This window comes from Notolabrus celidotus, chromosome 20, assembly GCF_009762535.1.
Source record: "Notolabrus celidotus isolate fNotCel1 chromosome 20, fNotCel1.pri, whole genome shotgun sequence".
Lineage (NCBI taxonomy): Eukaryota > Metazoa > Chordata > Actinopteri > Labriformes > Labridae > Notolabrus > Notolabrus celidotus.
The window spans coordinates 13853094-13878564 of NC_048291.1; the positions used below are offsets into that span (position 1 = coordinate 13853094).

General features: G+C 38.3%; 3 protein-coding genes across 4 annotated transcripts; 1 reads left to right on the top strand and 2 right to left on the bottom strand.

The window, feature by feature from the left end:
• Positions 1 to 1671: 1671 nt before the first annotated feature.
• Positions 1672 to 5279, bottom strand: LOC117832618 (sialic acid-binding Ig-like lectin 14). Its single transcript, XM_034711820.1, has 9 exons — positions 4817 to 5279; positions 4376 to 4732; positions 4039 to 4296; positions 3621 to 3878; positions 3438 to 3525; positions 2552 to 2597; positions 2197 to 2318; positions 2056 to 2115; positions 1672 to 1963 (listed from the first exon to the last, which is right to left on the bottom strand). Exons 1-9 carry the CDS (start codon positions 4869 to 4871, stop codon positions 1924 to 1926), a joined length of 1284 nt encoding a protein of 427 aa, XP_034567711.1. The 5' UTR covers positions 4872 to 5279; the 3' UTR covers positions 1672 to 1923.
• A 980-nt stretch (positions 5280 to 6259) lies between these two features.
• LOC117832775 (neuropeptide B-like) lies at positions 6260 to 8011 on the top strand. Of its 2 annotated transcripts, XM_034712037.1 has the most exons (3): positions 6261 to 6858; positions 7469 to 7615; positions 7658 to 8007. In XM_034712037.1, the coding sequence occupies exons 1-2, from the start codon at positions 6595 to 6597 to the stop codon at positions 7595 to 7597; spliced, it is 393 nt and encodes a 130-aa protein (XP_034567928.1). In that variant the 5' UTR covers positions 6261 to 6594; the 3' UTR covers positions 7598 to 7615; positions 7658 to 8007. The 2 variants fall into 2 exon arrangements, with proteins under 2 accessions (XP_034567929.1, XP_034567928.1); XM_034712038.1 differs by having other exon boundaries at positions 6260 to 6858; positions 7469 to 8011.
• Positions 8012 to 8058: 47 nt separating this feature from the next.
• Positions 8059 to 24912, bottom strand: LOC117832774 (guanine nucleotide-binding protein G(o) subunit alpha-like). Its single transcript, XM_034712036.1, has 10 exons — positions 24755 to 24912; positions 24140 to 24275; positions 23954 to 24045; positions 23731 to 23823; positions 20431 to 20591; positions 16764 to 16892; positions 10816 to 10945; positions 10617 to 10688; positions 9081 to 9168; positions 8059 to 8404 (listed from the first exon to the last, which is right to left on the bottom strand). Exons 1-10 carry the CDS (start codon positions 24791 to 24793, stop codon positions 8214 to 8216), a joined length of 1131 nt encoding a protein of 376 aa, XP_034567927.1. The 5' UTR covers positions 24794 to 24912; the 3' UTR covers positions 8059 to 8213.
• Between the last annotated feature and the right edge of the window lie 559 nt (positions 24913 to 25471).

Sequence of the window (25471 nt, forward strand, 5' to 3'; positions counted from 1 at the left end):
GAAGCCCCCGTTCTCTGTGTGCTGGAACCTATTTTATACAGTCTATGGCTGGAACCTATTTCCCATAGGATTATGTGTTAATGTCAATACGTATATAGTTGTGGGTAGACCTGGGGAGCTCCTCCTATGATATGGTTATACATTGTTGCTTCACTAAAGAAAGAAACCTCTGAACAAACTGTGAGAACATTCATTACACTGCTCTAGTATTCAATATTTTTCTCTAGTTCTCATTTGTCAGGTTTAATAGTTTGTTTCTTAATTGAATGTCTGTATTTTATTGATTTCATATTACCAGATTTTACAGCTTTTAAACCTGTTCCATAAGTTTACAGCTGGGATTGTCATTGTAGATAATTTTCATTAAGCTCAGAAACTACAAACTGCTGAAGAAAATTAACTTCCACCCTGCCAAACCACAAAACAGGAATGAACTGTATGTGATTTGTAGCACTGAGCACCAGGTAACAGGGTAATAACAGCCATCTGGTGCAGACTCACATTCACACACACACACATTCATCCAGGAGCGAACTTCAAATACAACAGGGAGCAGAGACGGGCAGGAAAAGCCATCATTTGACAATGTGTCAGCAGGGACTCAGTCAGTCTTATTTAATGGATCTGGCATAAGATGAACATACTACAACTGCAACTGTGGGGAAATGATGCACAACACATGTATTCTCTGACTCAGGTGTTAAGCTACATTTCCCGTGAGATAATGTGTTGGTGCTTTGATGCGCATCACCTTTGCACATAAACCAAACATAACAGAATGAGAGTGCAAGTTGAGGTCAATTTAACACACTCAAAACATCATTTTTTAATTTTTGTTAATATATTTTTTGTTGACTTTATGTTGATTCGTAGTTTGTGGTGAAGCAAGGGTAGTGAGTGCATGTGACAAAAAATCATTGTGATCCCACAGTGCTTTGCTGTTTCAGAATCAAGATATTGGAGCCGGACAGGCCAACACTCTGTTGTTGGTTGCAAAAAACAATAAATGTCTATATTCTATCCCAGCACTGGAAGACCAATAAAACATTGGCTGCTCTTTTTTAAAACAACAACTTGTGGGCTACATTTGCCATGTTTATATGTTTGTGCCAACCACTTCAGCTCAGACTGAGTCAACAATATGGGCTGAGCACATAATGTTATACACAAAAGGCAAGAAAGTTGGAATAACACTCAAATTACCACTCAGAGACACGCTGTTGTTACTACAGGCTCTAACACTTCAAATGTTGCCTCCTCTTGTTTATAGTCAGATTCTCGATCATCTGTCTAGCGTAGTGTGGGTTCTTCTGGAGTACTCACCATGTTTGTCTTGGTGTTTTACCGCCTTTGCATCTTTCTGCATGGGTCTGCACCCTCCACTCTCAGAAAACAATCAGTTTGTCGGTTATAGCTGTGACTCATTATCATAGCATCCCCAGATACTCAGATCACTGCACGGTCAATGAGGTTATAAACTGAGGGGCTGCAGATCCTCAACAAAGACTGATTTTGAGATGCTTTTTCCAACTGAATTCAAAAATGTGCTTAAAGGGTAACTAGGACATGTTGAAGATAGATTAAAAAAAGTTCCATTGTATCAGACTTTTAAAGAGATTGTGTGTCCTAATAAGATAAGATAAGATACTCCTTTATTCATCCCACAACAGGGAAATTCACAGAGTTACAGCAGCAAACAAGAAGGTGTACAGTGTAAGAATTCCAACAAGAATATATATAGAAAAAAAATGCATTGTTTTAAATATTTTCAAGTTAGTTTTTTGTCTAGGTAATATCATTTAACTCTTTTGGGAAGTATGTACAGTGTATCATTTTTGTTTGTACAATATTAGTTAATACAATCATGAAATGCATAGCCCCAAAAAATTATATTTATATACTGCAAAGCTGTTTAATGTTAAATCAGGAGGGCTCAACATACCAGGTGTTCAACAGTTGGTGCCTGAAAAAGAAAATACATGTTTTTTTTCATTTTTACCTCAGCTGTCTTGTGATTAAAACTGTTGTTAAATGCGTACGTTTCTTGAGCTTTACCTGCACACTGTGGTGTAGATCACATCTTCGTCCATATTGAAGGTGCCCATCTCCTGCCCCCTGTAGGGAACATGTCAATCAGTGAGTGCACATGCCTTAACACGTGAAACTAAATTACTAGACATTGGAATTGCATCTTACATGTTTGTCTCTCTGTTGCTGAAGTCAACAGTGGCATAGATGAGTTCTGTCCCTTCCTCAGGACAACTTCCTTCTTGTGATTGGTGATTGTCACAGCTGAGCCAATTGACATACTCAGTATCCTGCACATAGTCACAAGAAACACAAAATTCATGAGTTGTATTCATACAAACACCCGTACACATTATCTGATGTGGGGTATGACTTCTGTCACTTGCTGAACTCAGTTGCGAATGACCTCTGTACAACGATAAGCACTTACCATATTATTGACAATGATGTAAATAAACTATTCAGTGAAAAATGATAACGACTATAAGAGTAAGCTGAGCAACAGTTGTAATAACCAACCCACCTGTACAGCCTTCGCATGGTCCATCTTTTGGTCCCATGCCCTTTTTCTGTAGAGTTTTAAACAGAAAAACTGAGTCATGACATGATCACTGCTAACATGATAATGCACTAGAGCAGCCCTACTCCATATGCAGCCCGCAAGCAACCCTCAAGTGGCCCGAAAGCAACTGCAGAGGGATTGTGACTTGGGTCCGGCAAGAAAAACATCTTTTACTAACACTGACAAGTTCTTACAAAAATTCCAACATTGTTACAAACATTGAAAGCATCTGTCGCAGATGGGACCAAATATGGACAGGGACAATCTGTGTTTTTTGTTATTTCAAAAGAAGAAAAATACCTAAAGTTCTGAAAAGTTGCAGTTAAGCAAGTTGGTTTTTTGTGCACTTTCAGATGTGACCAAAACAAAAGATTGTGTTCCTAATCTGCACTTTGTTTTTTTTGTTCATATGCACCTTAACATGTACTTGTATTTACCTGTCAAAATGTGTTGAAGTTATGTATTTGAAATGTAAAATTTAAAGAGGCAGTATTTCAGCATTGGTTTAGTTTAAGTACTGCTCTTTTATTGTGTTTATGCCCTTTTTGATGTGGCAATATGTTAATAAACACCCAGTGTGTTTGCTATCTTATCTATTTGTTTTTCTTTTAAATGGTTAACTTTGCTCACCGTCTGCTAAAAATGTCCGGCCCAGCTCATGTCCTTAGTCTGAAAATCGGGCCCGACCAAATATTTAATTGAATAGCCTTAATGTAGGACTCTGTAACAATGCTATAGAAGCTTTTTGCTAAACAGACCAGGGTGACTTTTCAGAAACTAAACAGATGTCATTATGATTCATGCACACGTGAGCACATGTCTAAAAAGACTCATAAATACAGCTTACCTTATGACAGCAATGACTGTGGTCACAATCAGCAGCACAATGACATTAGTAATGATCAGTACATCTCTTGTAAAAGTTGCCCAAGTTGCTGTAAAACAAAAGCAGTGTTAGATCCTGAACCAGCTTTTCTACACATCTTAATGATTGATCAGTCTTTCATTTCACCTTTAGTAACATGCTTACCTTTAATCATTAAACTCACAACAGAGGAGTTTTGACTTCCATGTTCGTTGATGGCTCTGCAGAAATACTGACCACCTTCAGCAGAGAGAAGCACAGACTGGTGTCCAACCACAAAATAATTCTGAGTGTCACCTTTCTTAAACCAGCTATAATTCTTCACTGGGGGGTTTGCATGGCTGCTGCAGATCAGCGTGAAGTTGCTGCCAGTGTAGACCTCCATCGAAGGTCGGACCAACACTGATGTGTTCTTTGGGACATCTGGAAAAAAAAAAAACAGGGCTGTACCTCGACTGATTCTTTTCACATTTTTAGCATTTGGAGTCAAGAAGCCAATCTAAAATTACAAATGCTCTCATCAGAATTGTACTTAACTTTATTTCTGATTCTGTAAAATATCAATCTTTTGTCCTGTACTCACGCTCAACATCAATGTTAATGACTCTTGAAGCTGTTCCTGGTTGTGTCTTTAGAGAACAAGTGTAGTTTCCAGAATTTGTGATGGACATGTTGCTTAAATGAAGAACAGATCCTTCATTTAAGAGCTCCCCATCTTTAAACCAGGTGAAAGTGGAGGAGGTGTTGCTACCATCACAGGCGCTAATGCAAGTCAGATTTACTGAGTCATCCTCCTTTGTTTTCCCGCCTCCGTTGGGTTTGTTAATGGAAATGTTCAAATCTAGAAGAGAAAGTAGCACTTCAGTTTCCAACATTTCAGCACTTGTCGAAATGTAGTTAAAAATTAGAAGAATGCTTACCAACAACCTCTAATGTTGGTCTTCCTTCTCGAGGCCCAAAGCCTTTTCCCCTTCCAAGAAAAATTCTGACAGAATATTTTCCAGAATCATTTTGCTCCACTTGGTCTATTTGCAAAGAACAATTGTGATGTCTGTCACCAATATACTTGAATCTCGAGGTGACTTCTCTTGAATTTATTTCAGAAACAAAACGTTTAGACTTTCCATGACCCCACATGATATTCTTCACTCCCTCAGGGCCAGTATAGTTAAATGAACAAGGAAAGACAACGGACGAGCCTTTCACTGCACAGATCTGCTGCTGTTGATATTCCACTTTCAAAGGAAGGAAAGTAGAAGTGGTCTTGCAAGGAACACCTAAAAGAGTCAGATGCATGCATTCTTTTTTCAAGACAATTTCACTGTAATATTTCAAAAATCAGATGTAGGTGTAATACTTACCAGCAAGAAACATTGGTATTATAATCCATGACAGATGTCTGTGTTCAATGCTCATCTTTTCTGGTATACAACTAAGTCAAAGTATCATGGTTGAGATCAGTTGTGAATAGTCAGTAAAAAAAGTTCTAGTACTAGTACTCCCTATACACCATGAAGTGAGTGAATTGATGTTTTTTTGTCTGCATAATCTATTGACAAGCTTCCTGTTAAAAAAGAAAAAAACCTAGGTTTACCCAAACATAGCTTTCAGAACATGAAATAGGTCACTTACACCAATGTATCATTTCCCACAACAGTGCACTGCTTCAGCTTTTTTCACCTTTAAAGCGACAGGCAGGAAATAGCCCACGTATAGAGAAACGCATGTCCTGTGCAGATTGCAGGCAGTCTGAAAGTGTTTTGTTGTGGTCACAGCACAGTAAGAATTGGTGACATTACTGTTGAATACAGTGTGAGAACAATCTGTGTTTTGTACTTTTGCAAGTTTACATTGATGAAAGTTCAAAGTCAGATGTCTCTATTATGTACTATGGTAACTGCTTTGGGGTTCAAATGTTTCATCTGAAGATAAAACCTTTTTATTTTGGTCTTATTTGGTGTAGCAGAATACAGAGCACTCTTGCACCTCATCCACCATCCTCTCTATGTATTAAGTTAATTTCTACCATTTCAGATTACCATCACCAAAGAAAGGTTTCCTATATAGTAAACAGGATGTGATTTCTGCTTTCCATAGTGTAAAGAAAGATTCTGAGAGTGGAAAGTGAGAAAACTGATGGAAATGATTAAGATAGAAATGCTGGTGGAGCAGACAGTGGAACCAACAACACACTTGCTGCTCTGCAGTGAACATGTGGACATGCACATCAAGCTCAAACCAACCAAACACACTATTCCTAATGACAGGTGTCAGTATACACCCATCAGCCATTATATTATGACCACCTGTCTAATATTGCGTAGGCTCCGTTCCCTTTAGGTCAAGGCCAAAAACAGCAAATAGACCCTGACACTCCACTAGACCAGGGGTTCCCAAAGTGTGGGTCGGGACCCCCTGGGGGGTCGTGAGACCACAAATGGGGGGTCGTGAGATGTCTTCCAGAATTTTTTTTTCTAAAAAATTGTACATTTTACCCATTATAGTACAAAATATCGACAAAATAGTAGCTAAACTTGAAATAAAACCCTGAAAAAATAAAATGTAATGAGTCTTCTGCCTTGATTTTTGTCAGATGACTCCTAAGTTTAGGGTTATTGAACAATTAATCATCAAAAGCATCAGTAGCAGTAGGTTAATTCATAACAGCACAGAAAACAGCCACATGCTCATATAGGTACGCTAATATTCTGCAGATCAGCTAAATGAAGCCACATTAAATCACTTTGAGGGACAGTGGGGGTCGCAAGTCTTTGGGATCTATATTTTTCGGCGTCGTGGGCTGAAAAGTTTCAAATCTGATTGTCACACGGATGCTTGATTGGATTGTGATCTCGGAAATTTGTAGGCCAATTCAACGCTTTTATGTTCTTCTAGGTCGGCTTCTTTCATTGAACCATGGTCCAATTCTGATTCTGCCCATTGTAGGTGCATGGCAAGGGTAAGCAGTGAATTTCTCTGAGGTCTAGTACGTATGTAATGCCCTCACACATTGACGAAATAAGTGGGGATGATCGCGGGGGCGCTATAAGTAGACTCTGACAGCGTTGGTGCCAGCAGCGCACGCTGACTGTGAGGAGGACCAGTCACGTCAAATCAGGACCAATCTGCAGTGCTAAACATGGAGGTGTCTGCTAAACTCATGTTCCCCATCGTGATCATCTTCGTGCTGGTTGCTCACAGTCCGACTGAAGCATGGTACAAGCAGGTGGCCGGTCCAACCTACTACTCAGTGGGCAGGGCGTCCGGCTTGCTGTCCGGTATCCGGAGGTCACCGTACGTCAGGAGAGCCGAGCAGACAGCGGAGCCGACAGAGAGCGGAGAGGCAGCGAGCAACAGTGTGTTTTCTGACTTAAGTCTGCAAAGTTTCATCCTGAAGACGATGGTCAGTGTTTAATCATTTCGTCAAGGCTGTATGTGTTGGCTGGGTTTGCCATTATGTTTTACGCATGGAGACTGGAAGCTTTGCGCACGGCATCAAGAGTGTATCATTAACAATTTCGGCTGTTATCTGGCTTTAGGTTTAGGGTATTGTCTCTCTAAGTATTAAATATGGAAACCATGCTGCACTGCAACATAGATACGCCTAAAAAGCAATCAAGCTATACATTTTAGAATTAGAAACAAGATCCTCATATCCTGGAATATAGACGGGAAACGGAACCTAATATGAAGTTCCTACTGGATAACTAGAAATCGTGGAAAATATTTTTTGTACAGCAGATAGGTTAGTATAGCCATGGGGTTTACAGATAAATGTAAATGCAGTATTGTAATCATTTAAAAAAAACAAGCAAAATGCATACTTCTGTTTTTCAATCTAAAAACCTACCTTGAATATGTAATATATTTTTCTGCAAAGTACAGCTGCCACAATGGTAATGAAGTACAGTTTCCCGCCCTGAAATGGAGCCTATATTCAAACACTTAAGTACTTATCGCGCTTGTGGATACTTAGTGCATATCACTGAATTTGTTTGTTTCTCTCTCCACAGCCTGTTTGTATAAAAAACGTTAAACCAAACCTGCAGAGCTGTGAACTCCTCCAGGAATCCAAGAGCTCCTTTAAGTGCAAAGCAGAAGTCTTCCTCTCTCTGGACTCTTCAGACTGTGCAGAAAACTGAGCAGAAAAGCAGATGTGTCCTATTTTTTTGGAAACGTGAAACTCTTCACTTTCAAATACGTTTAAAAGTTTTAATTGATGTTTCACAAGATCAAAGATTTTAATTTTTAAATGTATCATTCCAAAACGTATTTATTGGTTCTCTGATGATCCTGCCGTAGAACTTTGAATTGTATACATTGTATCACTGTACATATTTGATCTGAGTTTTCAGTAATAAATCATTTAATTGCAGCCCTTTGTTGAACTCAATGAATGCATCACTCATTACTTTGATTTTCTGTCTTATCTAAAGTGACTTACTGCAACATGAATGTCAACAATCACACCTGAGCCTGGTAACACACTTAAAAGTGGTGAAAGTTAAAATTCATGCATCAAAATCTCAGTGACTGTCCTACATTTGAATGTTCCAACTGGAGTTCTGTAAATCTGTTGCAACAAATAGGCAGCACTAAAAAGGACAAGGCAAATAAATATTTTATTTAAAATCTTTTAAAATAAATTGGAGAAAGTGTAGTTCCTTTAATATTTTCACGGTGTAAAAACAAATAGGTTGAATGGTAAACAAACATAATTCTGATAACATTTAAAAACTTAAAGCCTTGAGGAGACTTCTAAAGAAGCTCAACGGCCTCGAGGTTCTCCTTGATGATTTGCTCTATGACCATGTGGAAGACCACTTGTATGCTGGTGGTGTCTGTGGCGGTGGTAAAGTGGTGGTACACAGGTTTGTCAGGGCTGCTGATACAAGATGAGAACATGGCCGTGATGTGGTGAGCAGCAGAATCCACGTCACCATCTGCTCCTGTGTCAGGAGCAAGAAAGATTATAATTCTACAGGCATCCGAGTTCAGTAATGTGAGGAGTTGAGTGAACTACACTCTAAACTACACTGAGTCATTAATCATTGATAAAACATGACACTGTCTTCCCATGGGAGTATGTATGGATGTGTCTCTTGTAGAAGAATAAAACATGACTTTGTGTTGCTTCTCAGTTTCTGTAAAGAATCTCAAATATGTATGACCATGATCCAGCCAGAAAGCATGATTTATACACAAACAGTGTGTAGTTGTGTTGAGAGCTACAGCTATGTATACAGTTTCTGTATGCAGCTAGCTTACCAGAAGGACTCAGGAAAGATATAGTGACCCCTTGGATAAAGAGACACATGCAACACCTTTCGTAGAGGAATTTAAGATTGTGATACATTTTTAAGTTCCATGTGGTGACCTGTTGAGTCTTCCACAAACTTTATTTGGGTCTGAACCTAACACTGGGGCTTTGCAGTGTTAATGAGAAATTCTCCAGAACAACTGATGGATAAGTGGATTAGCTTTATTAAAGCGTATTTAAATATGTTTTAAATCTCTTTATTCAATTTATCATTTGAACTCTCTTAGTTCCTCAAAATAATAAGTTAAACTGTCCCATACATAAGAAATGCATTACCAAACAAAAAATAACCCTTTCCAACATACCTTTATAATTTGAAAGGTAAAATCTCAAGTGTCTTCCTGAGTTTAGGATCTTCTCCCGGAAGAGGTCAGTTTTGTTCATTATCAGAATCTTTGACAGAGAGAGAAATGACACGAGGATTATCATTTTGAAAAGTTTATGATGACAACATTCAAAAGACTTTCTGGTTGATGCCTTTCAGTGCAGTTTGTCGGACAGACTCATGCATCTAAAATGTGTCATATCCATTCCTACAGGTGCGTAAATGTTATCCCCATGCTGCTGTGCATAAAAAGAGCACCCCAACATATTTAAATTGATGCACTGCATATTTCTCCACTCACAAGAACACCATGCAGCAGCTGAGCTGTGGCTTTTCATCTTTGGACTTGCAGTAGGGTTAATCCATTTGGACAGAGTAGGGGAGAACGGGGTTGGTTGTCACAGGGGTTGGTTGGCAAACTCATTATATCTCGCCACCAGAGGGCGATGTCTCTCAAATTGGGGTATTGAAATTTCCAGAATTTAGATCAGAGCTCACCTACATAGTCTTTTCTGGAGTAAGACAGCTGAACTTGAGGTGAGAGGACTTTTTGTGTTTTTCATGTCAAATTGTAAATATTCAGCTCCTCAGTATTTTTCTTCTAGGCTTTTAAATGATGGGTTTATAACAAAACAAGTGTTACCCTTACAAAGTGTGAGGGAACAGCTATAGTTTAGATTTTTATTAGCTAGCTAACTACTTGTTAGATGGTTGTTGGCCTTGATGCTAGCAAAAAATTCCAGTTGGGGTTGGTCGTCACATTCTCTTTGGGGTTGGTTGTCATATGTAATGCATAGTTGAGTAGGACATTTGTTTTGTTCTTTATGTTGTTATATAGGCTGGCCTAAAGATGTGTTTCCTGTTCATGTTCCTTGCTCATTTTATGTTAAAATACATTAAGTTATGTAGGCCTATCACTTGTCAGTGTAATTAAACTTTTAAATGTACTTCTGCCTTCTTGCCTTTAAAATATTTTTCCCATTTAAATACCATTGTGACAACCAACCCCATAGTGTGTGACAACCATCCCTGTGATGGGGTTGGTTGTCACAATGTGTCAGAGTGTCTTTGATAGTTAATTGCCTCGTTGTTACAATGAGTTGGAAAATGAGAGGGATACATATTTCAAGCCAACACCTTAAGCTTCAATTTAATGTAGGAATGACTATCACTAGCAATCATCAAAACAGTAAAAAGTGTGACAACCAACCCCATTCTCCCCTACTGAAGTGAACTGTTAAAAATATTATTTTAGTTCCTCAAATTGCTCCATGATATAATTCATGGGGGGTTTGCAGAAAATAAAACAAGCTATCAAAAATTAAAATCCTCCAAATGCTTAACTAGACCTTCACAATAAACTGACCATTCTCTTTTCATCACACATAAATTATGGCTCCTATGGTGAATACTTTGTCAGCTATGAAAACAAAACCTTCAGAGTATATATTTTTCTCTTAGCAAATTTCCCTTTGTCTTTAGGCAAGCCATTTGAAACTAATGCATATAAACTTACCAGTGATGCACTTCTAAAGGCTATGTTGGTGCAGATGGATTGAAAAAGTTCATGACTTTCCTCCAGCCGATTCTAATGATGGACAACATGGAAAGAGAACAACAACATCTGTAGTCCAACTTAAATAAAAAACTTTATCGGCACACACATTGTAGCTTGTTTGATTTATGAGATTTCAAATGAGTCAGTCATTACATACCCCTGAGGGGTCCTCCACCAGCATCATATCATAGCTGCTGAGGGCCACGACAAACAATACAGCCTGAGTACAATCAAAATAGCTCAGCCACTTCCTCCTCTCACTCCGCTGTCCCCCAACGTCATACAACCTGTCGACAAACAAAACAAAATCAGACATGCTTAACTCTTCCATCTAAGTGGTTTATTTTGGGGAAAGTTTCACTAAAACTTCAACTAATAGTGAAGCTATTTTGGTTTAGGGAGATAGGTTACATTTTCTGAAGTGGGATTAAATGGGGTACTTATCTATAGTGAGTGCGTTAGCTACAGCAGATAGTAGTCAGCTCAGTCCTTGATGCTGAGTTATGAAACCCTGAGGATGACGTTTGGAGCAGAATTAACTTTTTCAAATTCAGAAATGACAAAAGAAAGGACACAAATGTATTCCATACTCCCGAGTCAACCAAGTTCTATCATTACATCTCAACTCCAGGTGAGATAATCATAATTCATATCACCAGAGTTGGGACAGCACAAAACAAAGATGAAAATACAATAAGCTTAACTTACCACATTAATGTGGGCAAAGCAGCATAGCAAGTCATTATCTAGCCTATCACAGTTACAAGACATGTCTTGTCATGACAGAACATGCTTTGTTATCTCATCATGGATGAACTTTATCATCCCAAGACATTGAGAAATTATAGATCTTGAAACAAGTCTAACTCATTACATGAAAACCTCCGCTGGTATCTCAAGACAAGACAAGTAAGTCAAGGTCGCAAGAAAACAACCAAAAGTTATGTAATCTTGAGAAAACAGAGTAAATAAAATGTATGGATATATGTTTGCTTAGAGCTTCCATACTCTATGTGTACACCCTTATCAATAATTATTTAGTAATTTCAACTCTGCATCTGCCATCAGATTACCCGTTCTTTTAGCAAGAAAGTTTAACCGTACAGGATGATCTGCAACATTATAAGAGAGCTGAAATAAATATGCTGTGTAACACACAAGTTACACAGGTAGCCTGTTGTACATGCTTGTTGCTTATCCTCTCTGGTAGACCAACACTGCTCGGCGATGGAAACAACAGCATTAGATGTGTGTTCGAGTTATGAAACATTACACCCAGTTCTCTGGTGTTATAGATAATGCAAGGGCTTCCATTAAGTTGCAACTTTGCACTGACTGATTTGATCAGTCGTTACTTTTATTAGGATGAACTATTTTATTTGTGAGCAGCACTAAAAATAAAGTTGATTTTAGGGAATTAAATTACAATAAAGAAAATTCTGACCCATTTCAAATATGGAGGCACCCTTTTCCAAAACACAAACTGGCACCGAGTGTGGCAGAGGGTCTGGGTGACACAGGTAATGAGTTCCAATTCAGGCCAGACGGTCTCCAGGTGCATGATTGCAGTACTCATGTCGAAGGCAATGAAGCGCTTCTCCCCTGGGTCAAGAGGCAGTTGAAACAAGCTGGGGGACAATAAGCATTAACTGCAGCGTTTGACAGTAGTAGCTCCTGTTCTGTAGGAGAAAATTACTACTTATGACAGCAGGAGGACCTTTATGTTGTCTTTCAGAATTAGAGGAAAAGTAAGGTCCCACCTGTAAAGTGATAAAACCTGTAATCTCAGAGGAAATGTCGTTGAATTATACTTTTTATTGGAATTAGAAACAGAAATTAGATGAAATACCTCTGAAAAGACTTTTATATTTGAGGTCAATAATCGTAACGAAATTAAAGGCCAGATAATCTTGTCGAAGTTCTGCAGGTTTATTTCCATTTGAGGTGTTGTTCTATGTGTAATTGGAAACATGCCTGAACATCTTAAACCACCCTCAGGCTGTTTCCAGTATAATCCCTGCAGAATTGAAAGGCAACAGTTGTTAAAATGTATATCATGGCATATCATGTATCTAATATTTCAGGAGTTTAATATTTAACTCTGGTTGTGAATCATTGTTTTTCAAATGTGCATCTCCGAAGGAAAGGTTACAAAAATGGAGAAAACCTCATATTTCCTTAATATAGGACAGGATTTCTTAGTGAATACATTTTTTATGGAATGCCATAAAACTGTCAGATTCTAAATTATTTGCCAACATGAAGCTTGTTGATGCAATTCTACCTGCGTTAAGGCAACAATACATTCAGTCTTCATAATGTGTAGGTCTGTATGGGTTCTGTTTCTCACAATGATACACAGTGAATTCCGTCACAGCACAGGGAGAGGCCACAGGGAGCATCATGAACGCATTCTCATTCGACAAGGGAGCACAGCGTTTCAATATTTTATTGCTATACTTCCTCCCCATACATTTTATTGTTCCTGGAATAACTTAGGGATGTAAAGCCATCAATATTTCATGTCTGAGTCATGCCCTGGTGGCTGCTTCCCTCGGCTCAAAGGACCTCAGGCTTTGGTTATAGATCCTTCAAAAGCTGGTGGTGATTTTCCACTAGCTGCTCTCTAGGACAGTAGCATGTTCACATGTGTACAGTAATGTCATGAACATAAACTCTGAAGGAAAATAACTCTTCAGTCTAGAAATGCTGAATGGATTAGAAGCACAGTTTGTTTAACCCTCCTGTTATGTTCGTTTCTCAGGAACAGCAATTATGTTCCTTGGTCAATTTGACCCGGGGCATATTCAATTATCCAAAAATGTCAGAACCCCAAAAAATCCCAATACACATTTTTTTAAAATCAAATTTTTAACTCCATTACTAACCATTTAAATCAAGATTTAGTCCATTGGTGTTCTTTAATTGTCACAGTTCATGGTTCAATAAGGATAACTCACTCGTTTTTCATTAAAATGAATGTTAAAACTTTTTTAAATGTACATTGGAAAGCCCTGAATATAAATACAATAGTTTTACAAGACATAGATTTTTGTTTATTCTATTTTCAATTTTGATTTATTTTTTCTTCATGAAGGGATGTTGATAAATTAACACGGCACATCTTATGTCAAATCCTACCCATTATTTCATGCTGCATTTAGCTGGTTTGGAAGGCATATATTGCCTAAAATAGATTTTAAAAAGGGTCAATTTGACCCGCAACATAACAGGAGGGTTAAGGAATTGATTGCAGGGGTACTATAAAGATATACTGTACTGTCCTTTGTGTTTACTCTTTCAGTATTAGACAGTGAATCAAAGACGATGGATCCTATGGCCCACTAAGGAAAGCCTGTTCATTTGCAATATTACAGATACTTTAAAAGTAGGGTCAAACATTTGCCATCTTCGAACACCAGTTAGTCTGCCAGAAAGGAAGCCATGGCATGAGGGGAGCAAACACAACAGACAGGTGTCAAAAGCCATTTCTATATGTGCACTCCTGAACATTATCCAATTTTTTTGGGACAGCCTGCCTCTACTTTTAACAAAGTTGCTTACTAAGAAACGTCTCTCACAAAGTGAAGTTTGAAGAAGGAGCGATATCTCAGGAAGCAATTATGTCATGACGTAAAAAAGGATACTGAAGTAGTCACAGTTTAATGCTTACAAGATATCCACGATGGCGGGCAAAGCAGAATCTGATGCTATGATGACAGTTTTTGGCCTTCAATCAATGCAACGTGTATTTGGATATATCCATATCAAATTAATGGGAAAGACATTTGCTGGTGCGCAGACAAGAGTATGAAGCAGTTTTATTACATGCATGAAGACTGCACTGGTCACATTTACTTGTCCTGTTCACATATCAGCTCACCCTGACATCTTGCGAAAATTTTACAAGGGGGCTGACATGAAAAAGTCCAGAAATATCAGGATACAAAATGTGGCTGTTTGCGATGACATATGCAGCTCACCCTGAATACGTCTGAAGTTTTGGGGGGAATTAAGGGCATGTGTGAACAGCAGTACTGTTTCATCTGATCTAGTATTGCTGTTAATCTGTCCTCATGGCAAAGGCCAAAAGCACAACTCTATGTTCCACTTGCCTACCTACAGTTTTTCAACATTTGCCATGTGTTGTGTATGTGTAAATTATTTTTACTAAGATTAAGTGTCTTTCTCTGATGTACACATTTGAGCATGTGTATGAAATGATTCTATCTGGACACATTTTCCAGGTTCAAAGTCAAGATTTCATTTTTGATATGACTAATTCTTCACTGTGCCACAGCAAATAAAAAAAGTTGACTCCGATGTTAAAGTATGAGATGAAAGTAGTTTTGCTGTCCCATGGAAAGTGAAGGGAGGTTAAATATTGTTTTAATAAAAAACATGCCTGTTCAGCATTTAGATGTGAGTATAACAATAAAGCTAAAATGTGCCTTTTGTCACTGAGCTTTCAATGTGATGTACAATGTGATGTGATTACTTTATCTTGTGGAACTGAACACAGTGTTATATGTACAGTCATGGCCAAAAGTTTTGAGAATGACACAAATATTACATTTTCACAAAGTCTGCTGCTTCAGGGTTTTTAGGTGTTTTTGTCAGATGTTTCTATGGTATAATGAAATACAATTAGAATCATTTCATAAGTATCAAAAGCTTTTATTGAGAATTACACAGAATTCATGCAATAAGTCAATATTTGCAGTGTTGACCCTTCTTTTTCAAGACCCCTGCAATTCTCCCTGGCATGCTGTCAATCAACTTCTGGACCAAATCCTGACTGATGGCAGTCCATTCTTGCATAATCAATGCTTGGAGTTTGTCAGAATTTGTGGGTTTTTGATTGTCCACCCGCCTCTTGAGGATTGACCACAAGTTCTCAATGGGATTAAGATCTGGGGAGTTTCCTGGCCAAGGGCCCAAAATCTTAATGTTTTGTTCCCCGAGCCATTTTGTTATGACCTTTGCTTTATGGCAAGGTGCTCCATCATGCTGGAAAAGGCATTCTTCATCACCAAACTGCCCTTGGATGGTTGGGAGAAGTTGCTCTCGGAGGACGTTCTGGTACCATTCTTTATTCATGGCTGTGTTTTTAGGCAAGATTGTGAGAGAGCCCACTCCCTTGACCGAAAAGCAACCCCAAACATGAATGGTCTCAGGATGCTTCACTGTTGGCAAGAGACAGGACTGATGGTAGCGCTCACCTCGTCTTCTCCGAACCAGCCTTCCTCCAGATGCCCCAAACAATCGGAAAGGGGATTCATCAGAGAAAATGACTTTACCCCAGTCCTCAGCAGTCCAGTCCCTGTACCTTCTGCAGAATATCAGTCTGTCCCTGATGTTTTTACTGGAGAGAAGTGGCTTCTTTGCTGCCCTCCTTGACACCAGGCCTTCCTCCAAAAGTCTTCGTCCCACTGTGCGTGCAGATGCACTCACACCTGCCCGCTGCCATTCCTGAGCAAGCTCTGCACTGGTGGTGGCCCGATCCTGCAGCTGTAACACCTTCAGGCGACGGTCCTTGAAGTTCTTGATAATTCGATAGACGGTTGACTGAGGTGCAATCTTACTCGCTGCTATAAACTTCCCTGTTAGGCCCTTTTTGTGCAATGCAATGATGGCTGCACGTGTTTCCTTGCAGGTAACCATGGCTAACAGATGAGGAACAATGGTGTCATGCACCATCTTCCTTTTAAAGTGTCCAGTCACTCAATCATGACAGATTGATCGCCAGCCTTGTCCTCATCAACACCCACACCTGTGTTAATGTGTGTGACACCTGTGTGTCATTGAAATTATGTTAGCTGGTCCTTTTGTGGCAGGGCTGAAATGCAGTGGAAATGTGTTTTTGGTGATAAAGTTCATTTTCAAGGCAAAGAGGGACTTTGCAATTAATTGCAGTTGAGCTGATCACTCCTCATAACATTCTGGAGTATATGCAAATTGCCATTATAAAAACTGAAACAGCAGACTTTGTGAAAATTAATAGTTGTGTCATTCTCAAAACTTTTGGCCATGACTGTACTTGTTTGTGCTCAGTACACTGACATGTCAAGAACACAGATGAATTTGCGGCACCGGTTGTCTTACCGAAAGATCATTTCATTAAGTTGAAACTGCGTCTCAACAATTCCACAGGTCCTCACCCTCACTCTGAGAACATCCGTCTCAGTGGGAATGTATTTGGGAGTGATGATTCGGTTCATGTTCTCGAAGAAACTGGAGAGGGAATAGAAAGAGAGCATTCACTAACTCATAAGGCCCAATATTTCAAACAGTCCATTATGAGCAGATAAAAATTAAGTTTCTTCCACTGCCAGTTCCAGATCGTATCCATACCAAGCAGAGACACCTCATGTTTCGGCTTTCTAAATGGATGTAGCGTACTCAATAACTTGGTTAATTTTCCAGTTTGATCCAGCTGGAATGTCTACACCTAGTTGCAAGTGTATTAGATACTGTTAACTAAAGAAAATGCATTTAAAGTGTCACTGCATAATGTGCAAAACATCTGAGATGTGCAATAATATTGATCCATATTTTAATTATGTGACCCGTGATAAACAAATAGCATCAATATTAACTGTACTGTTCAGCATGTTTCACTCAGTACATGTCTCTCCTGTATCTAAAATGATTCAACACAGCAGAGTGTACTGTTCTTTTTTATTACAAGGTCTTTGTCAGACATATTTACCCTAATTCTTTGTCCTTCCTCAGCAAAAAAAAGCTAACTTATCATAAGATCTACATCAAATATACACCAACCAATCAGAGGGTAGCTGGTGGTTGGTTCAGGCTTCGTATGGCTGAACAAATGGTGTGAATGAACTGCCCGTGTAGCCATGGCTCCTTCTGATAGATCAAGATTAATAGATGCAGGTAAATTAAATGATTACCAGTTAATCACCTCTGTAAGACCTTTGCTGTTGTTTTATATCCTATGTTTTTATCTGTATGAAAATTAAATGCAATCAGCATTCATTTAATATAAAACATCCTGCCTCCATGAATGGTACAGTCACGATTTTTGAAAATGATTCAGCAGGTCTGTCTGGCTGATGGAAATTTCATTAGACTCAATTTTTTGAATTTTCTACATAGAGTATAAACTGCTGAGTGCATATGACTAGTTCGAGTTTTTATTTGAAGCAACTAAAAATCCAGCTGGAATAACCACCAACACATCAACATCTGTTTACTCAGGAAGTTCCACTGCAGATATGTGTATGACAGCAGAGGTGTAGAAGTCTGCTGTGGCTCCACAGGGAGTCGTGTGAAGATGGATAAAGTCTGACAAGTTTGACGAATAAAATCTAGGCTGGTCTCCATCTCTGCTAAAGGCTCAAGGCTAGGAGCTACAGTTTCTGACTCAAGGCCAGAGGCATGGTGGATAATCAGGGTACCAGGTTTAGTCAGGGAAGAGGGAAGTTTGGAATAAAAAAGATTATATACCGTGCATTGATTTTGATTCATGTATTCTCCACTTTCATAGTAGTATCACTTGACATTGACAAATATCTAGGTCCATTGGTTAACATCCAACAACGTTACTGTTTACAGGAGCCAAAGCTTGTGTAGCCAGCAATAACAGCACTGAGAGACTTCCTCTTTCATACTCTCACTATTGTTTATAGTATGACTAAAAACCTTTGATACAAAAATGACATATGTGTAGAATATAACGTTGACAAACTCGGTCGCTGGACCTGAGCGCAGACATCTGTGCAGAGATTGATTGACAGCTACAGTTGTGAGATGAAACAATCTCCTCAAACACAAACGTTCATTTTGAGACACAGAGATTGTTTCTATCGTGGCAAAGCAATGATCATGCCATTCTTCACTTGCATCAAAGCACTGATCAAAACCAGTGGCTACACAAAGCTGGTCATGATAAGAACTGTTCCCAACAAACACCAGGTATATCAATGGTTCCTCCACTGGGACTACAAAGTACTTTTAGCAACACAAACAGGCCAACTCATTCCAAGACTAATGTCTGAGAAGTCATTTTACACGCTGAGGTACCCTCAGGTCCAAGTGTGTCACGAACCAGTCTGATCCAATATTTCTGGAGGAGGAAATCAATGTGGGGTCCAGCAGAGTGAGAAAGAAGGCTGACAGAGAGCTAGTAGAGTGTCTTACCGTCCTCCAGCTCCAATCCAGTTCTGATAATGAACCTTTCACACCAGCCTGGCCAGCTGGAGTAAGTTTTAACTTGACATAATTGCTACCTATCCCTGTTCCCAATGATAAAGACTTTTATCAACTCCATCTACTTCAAGTTCATCTGAAGATGTGGCATTCTAAAAAATGTAAGCAGCGTTTGCAACCAATAAAACAGTTTACAACACTTAATTCCTGTCATTTTATGAGATGCTATACAGCAATTCCAGGTTGTTCAAATCATGTACAAAAGAAATGTCAACGAGGAACAAATACACAGCTTATTGGTTTAAAGAGGCCTAAAGATGATTGTTTATGGATACATGAAAATGAGAAACATAGCTGATGTATAGACCAACAATATCCTTCACATAGCCAGCCAATTGTATGAATTGCATAATACTTGCATTATTCTCAAACATCACACCCAAAAGTAGGAGGCTGAAATGCTGTTATAAACTAGTATGTTCGGGTTGCAGTTAGGACTTCTAAATGTGAATACTGCTAATGGTTATCATTTCGAGTTTCAGAGATTATCAGGAATGTAAAAGAGAATGGATAGTATAAATCTGGAGGGATGACAGGCCATATTTATAGGTAAGGCAACATACTTCTACAGCTAAAAAAACACCATTAGACAAGAGCTAACATTTACTTGCCAGAACTATAATTTCATAGTGTCACACAATCCCATAGAAAAAAGATATGCCAAATTCAACAATTTCTTTGAGAAAAACACGACATGCTTATTACTTCTCTCATTTTGGCTGATTCTTCTACACAATGATTCAGTAACTAAAATGGTAACACTACAGCCTTCTTTACCCTGTCTATTTAGCTTTTCAGCTATTTGAAAATCAGCATAAATATTTATATTGAAAATTTGAGCACAAATTAGTTTCAGTTTAAATTTAACACGTGTGTTTTTGGATGAAATAACACTTTAAGTTGGCATTCAACTTAGAGTGTGCAGTGCCATTTGGCGAAATGTATTCCACACTTCTGATAAGGATCTACACTTCAGCTGATGATGTGACAAACAGCCTCTTTTTTGGGATGAACAATTGAAAGGTTGCAATTGCTGAAGGACAGCAGTTAGAAAAAAAACACAGTTCTACCCATATTACATCCAAAATGCCCCACTTCAAGACACTCGTCTATGTGATGCTTATAATTTGAAGTGAGATATTTTGTGATAATGTAAAGTTTAAAGATTAAAGTTGTTAAAACATGCTGCAGATTTTGTATAACTTCCCTAACCGGATTTCCTGTAACTTTCAGCTTCACACATAACTACTACTGCTACTCTTTAAACAAGAAAACTGCCCCTTTAATCATGCCTGTTTCATCTTCTACACCCTCATTCCCTCTCTCCTGGATATCTGCAAACACTGCTCCTCATTAAGGCTCCAACTTGGAAAATGTCACAAAGATCATTCCCTGCAGATCAGTTCTTCCCAGTACTTGTTTTACTGTTGCTCAGCATTGACAAGATGTGACGACATGACTTCTAACCGGGCAGGGCAGTTTCCCCTGACATTTGCACTGTCAGTCATAAATTGGGCAACATTAAGGTCATTCTACTCACTAGAGTGCTGAGTCGTTAAGCTCAAACTCATAACCTCTGGATGCAGCTGCTCGCACACCTTGGTCGGACCAAAGCGCGCAGAAAGCGTGAGCCACGAAAGGAAGCAGCTCCTGGTCGTCTCCCAAACACTGACTGCAGGACAGGACAGAGCGAGCATGTTTCTGCAGCATAAGGGACAAAAATATCATCAGGTTAGGATAATTAGTAAATTTGTATATTTTCTCTCAAAAACTGTAACACACTGCAGATTGTCTTGCCTGGTATAAATATAGTGGGCCTTCTGGACTGAAATGTTCACCTTTCTCTATTCATGATACCCCAGTCAAAGACGAAGACTGACACCTAGTGTGATAAAGAAAGATTGCAATGGAAAACATAATTTATAGACTATTCATCATCTCCATTAACACTTCCTTTAGACTGTCGAACCTATAGTTTTTTGTTTGTGCATCTTAGAAAATATTGCGCAATTTAACTAGTCACTTTTTTACAACAAGGTAAATAGACAAAGGAAATCTATGTAGACCCTTAAGTCCTATAAGGGGGATTATTTATTGTGTGAACACTAGTTCATTATGTTGTGTACACTGGTTAATTTTCTAGGATTGTCATGATCGCTCCCTGTTGGGCAGAGCTGCGAGTTGTGTCACCTGTTGTAACAAGCTGCACTAAAGTATGTTATATTCATTTGGTCTTTCTTGGTTAAAGTGCTGTTTAACACTGTGATACAGTATGTTAAGACACGTTAACTTTAACAATCAAAAAATGATTTCGCTTATTAGTACCATGAAGGCTGACCTAACAGACCTAATGTGATTCTGTTGTCATAATAAACAGCCTGTGAGAGCCAAAAGTGAATGTTTATGCCTAGTTCATCACACATGGCAAGAGAGAGTAGACAACCACTTTTCTTATTAACTTATGCACACTACATACTTTTTCAATAACAACTTGTTTGCACAAAAAGTGATCATTGGATGCCAGTTTTGGCTCAGTTAGTAGAACAGTCTTTCAGCCATTCTTCTGCTGTAATTTAGACATTAAGTTCCTTTCCACTTTGTCTTAATGCACAAGGTCGAGTAGGCTTTATGCTCTCTCGTAGTGCGGTGGAGCACTAAGGTTGCATTACATTTTCCTCCTGTTGTATGTCTACATCCAGCAGCACATGTAAGGTTTTCAAGTCTTGCATTTCCTTTATAAAATAATCCCTCAAGGGGGAGGGATTATTTTATATTTTATCCTCCCCCTTATACAGAAAATTGAAAGCACTTTACAAAACTGGACAACACTTGGGTTATCTTTATTGGGTAAAAATAAACATCCTAAAAATGATAACTTTCCCACAAATTAACTATATCACATACCTTTTACCTTTGAGTCTCCCTTCCCAGTTACTTAAACGGTTTGATAAGGCCATAAATACTTTTCTATGGGCAGGCAAAAGAGCTTCCTTTAACAGGACGAAATTACGTGCTGCAAATGAAGATGGAGGTCTAAGTCTACCAAGAGTGGATTGGTACCACTATGCCTTTTCTCTATCAATTGTCCAAAATATATAATGCAGAAGATCAAGCTCCAGCATGGGTTTCAATTGAGAGGGAACTCACAGAATCTTTTCCCATTCAAGCTTTTATCTCACAAACAGAAGGAGAAGTCCCATTTAGGATCCCACTGTTGATATTTACAAGGGAGATTTGGAGAGTTTCACATCAGGTCATAGGGTCAAACCCCTCATTTACTAAAAAGTCATCACTCTGGCACAATAAACTATTAAAGGTGGGCAAGAAAACATTTTACTGGAAGACATGGGCTGAGGCAGGAATTTTCTATATTGAGGATGTCTTTAAGGATGATACATTTATGCCATTTGAAGAGATGAGGGTTAGGTACAGAATCCCGAAAACAGACTTTTGGAAATATCTGCAATTGAGAAGCTGTGTAGTGTCTTTACAAAGGAAACTCCCTATCATATCTCAGACAGTTGTACAGAAAATATTACAGGATAAACAATCGAAACAAGGCAGGGCATCAAGTTTTTATTATCTAATGAGACAGTCTAATCCACCGAAGATCAGTGGAATCAAGAGAGCTTGGGAGGAGGACCTTCAGGTGGGAATTAATAACGAGGTGTGGAAGGAAATTGTTGGGTCCTGGTGTAGGTCGCCTAGGGTAGTTCAGACTAGGTTAATAACATAAGATAATTCATAGAGGGTACTGGACTCCCTGTAAGATGGCAAGACTAAAGCTACGGGAGTCTGACATTTGCTGGAGATGTGACAGGAGTAGAGGCACATTTTTACACATGCTTTATGAATGCAAAACGACTTGGAGTTTATGGAAAAATGTAGTAGCATTTCTCAATCAAGTACTGAAAACCAAGTTGCTGTTGAGCCCTACGCTTTGCATTTTAGGTATAATAACAGAGGGGGTTAGACTGTCACATGCCAGACTCTGTGGTGTAGATTGGCTCTTACCACAGGATGTAGGATAGTGCTCAGACACTTGAAAACTAAAAGTAACATCTCTTTTAATGAGTGGCTGGGAGAAATTACTAAAATAGCTACCTATGAACAACTCATTTTTAAGGTAAATAACAGACAGGATATGTTTTTGGACATATGGAGCCCCTTAATGGATATAATAAAATACGGAATAACTACCTTTGTTTATAAGTGTGATGAGAATGTGCGAGTGGTTGCGTTGCACTGAGCTCTGTGTTTTCCCAGTGAGAAATTAGCTTGTTGTTTGTTTATTTTATTTATTTATTTATTTATTTTTGTTTTTATTACTGTTTGTTTGGTATTGATATGTCTTTCTTTTGTCATTAGCCTTATTACTACTTTTTATGTGAAATGTATTTATTTTCTGTCTTGTTTTATTTCTTCCTGAATTTTGCACTTTCTTGAAAACAATAAAAAAATGTGAATTATAAAACATAATAATAATCCCTCAAATTGCAAATATCCAAAAAGTCACCATTTTCTAATTCATGATTCTTATTCAAACCCTGAAAACTCAAGTTTCCATTCTTAGTTTTTGTATACATTATGATCCCCTTTTTCTCCTCACTTTTCAAGGTTTGGGCTCAAACTGGGATAAATATGTCAACAAGCACAGTAGTCACTTCTACTTTTCTTCATGTGTTCTTCTCAACTAATTGTACCCCTAAAATTTAATGAACCCTTACACATTTTACATTATATGCTTCACTTACATTTCATGCTGTGTTACTTTACCTTTATTTTTTAACAGTTGCTTTGGGATTAAATACTTGTGAGGGACTATTTGATCTCTCCTTACCTTATTGCTCTTGTTGGCAAGATTAATCCTCAGTATTCCCATTCCTCTCAGGACAAACTTCATTGAAGTCAACAGGTTGTCTAGTACTGCAGGCTGAGGAGGAAATGATAGTTGACATTTAGTGTGCTGTTCATGGTGCCAGAAGTTGATTTGTCTCAGGTCCCTTTAGTATTTTCTGAGGTGAAGTATAAATGTAAAAGTAAGCTTTTCAGCTGTCCAATACCTTGAAACTGATGAGGTCGTGTGTGGAGAAGCCATGACTGTGGATGATCTTCATCTGTTTGATCAGGGTACTCTTCCCGCTCTCTGCAGCTCCTGAAAGAAGAACCAGAGAAATGCTTTCCCTTCATAATACCAATATTGGATTGAGACCTGAAAAAGTAGTTTGAATTGCTGTAGTGTAACCTACCAAGCAGAAGGATTTTCACTACATTAATTTCATTCCTGGCTTGTTCACACAGATCTTGCTCTATTTTAGAGCTTTGCAGTTTGGCCTTTTTACCCTCCTCTGTGACATCCTGGTGAAGGCACATTCCCATGCAGACCTGAAAATTGAATCAAGGTTTTTTCAAGCTATTAGTGCAATAATTATAGCTCATTATTTTATGTCTCATAATACAAATTACAGCAAGATGCAGAAAAATTATTTCCAATGTATAATTAAAAACTCTAAATATCATGTCAAACCTGACTAAATCAAGTAGCTATGTAGAAATCAGGGACACTTCAACCAGGTGTAGGTGATCGCAAGACATGACTGGTTACGTTTAAAAAACTATTTACATTTAGCAAAAAAAAAAATGCTTGGTTGTTTTTGCTTTTCAAACAACTGACTGAAAACCACGATCAAAGTTTATTCCATAGAAAAATCACAATTCTTGTGATCATGCATATTAGCCCAAGGTGACACTTAGGTAACAACAACTTGCTATATAACAATATCTCACTCAAATTTTGGTAACAGTGCTATGAGATGAAACTAATTCAAATTTTAACAAGTTTAACAAAGTTGTTCATTCACTACCTGCAGTGGGACTGGTAGTTTATTTAGACAACAAAACATGTCTCTGTTTCTTCTGCACGTCGACGTCGTTAGATTCAGCCTGCACTGCCAACAATCAGCAAAAACAGGTTCTATTTGCTTGATTAGTAGCAGGTGTGGACGATCAGATTCTCCAAAATCTGCCTGCTCACCGACTAAAAAGACGCTTCCTTCAAAATAAGAGTACACTTTCCTGTCGCCAAAATAATAAGCACCGGTCATGGTTTGCTGTTTGCTTCAGACCACAAGAACAGTATTGCTTATTTTCCTGTTTCTCTTCTCTTTTGATGTTGTTTTTGTATAATAATAATAATGATAATAATAATAATAATAATAATAATAATAATAATAATAATAATAATAATAATAATAATACATTTAATTTATAAAAGCGCTTTAAAAGTTTATCTAAGACACTTAACACAAAATAAATTAAACAATATTTATGCAAAGGTTGCAATTAGAGTAGATAAATCAAAACATGGGTAAGATGCAATGCAAGTGTCCTGGGTTCTGATGGTTCGGGGTTCAAGTCCAGTGTAGGGGAGGTAGAAGGTTGATGCAGGATTGAGCTGTGCTTTTAAACAACTATAACAAATTGGTGGAATGAAAACACTGAAACAGCATGCCCAATTAAACAACCATGTGGTGTGATTGACAGGGCTGCTGCCTTACATTCTGATGGTTTAAGGTTCAAAT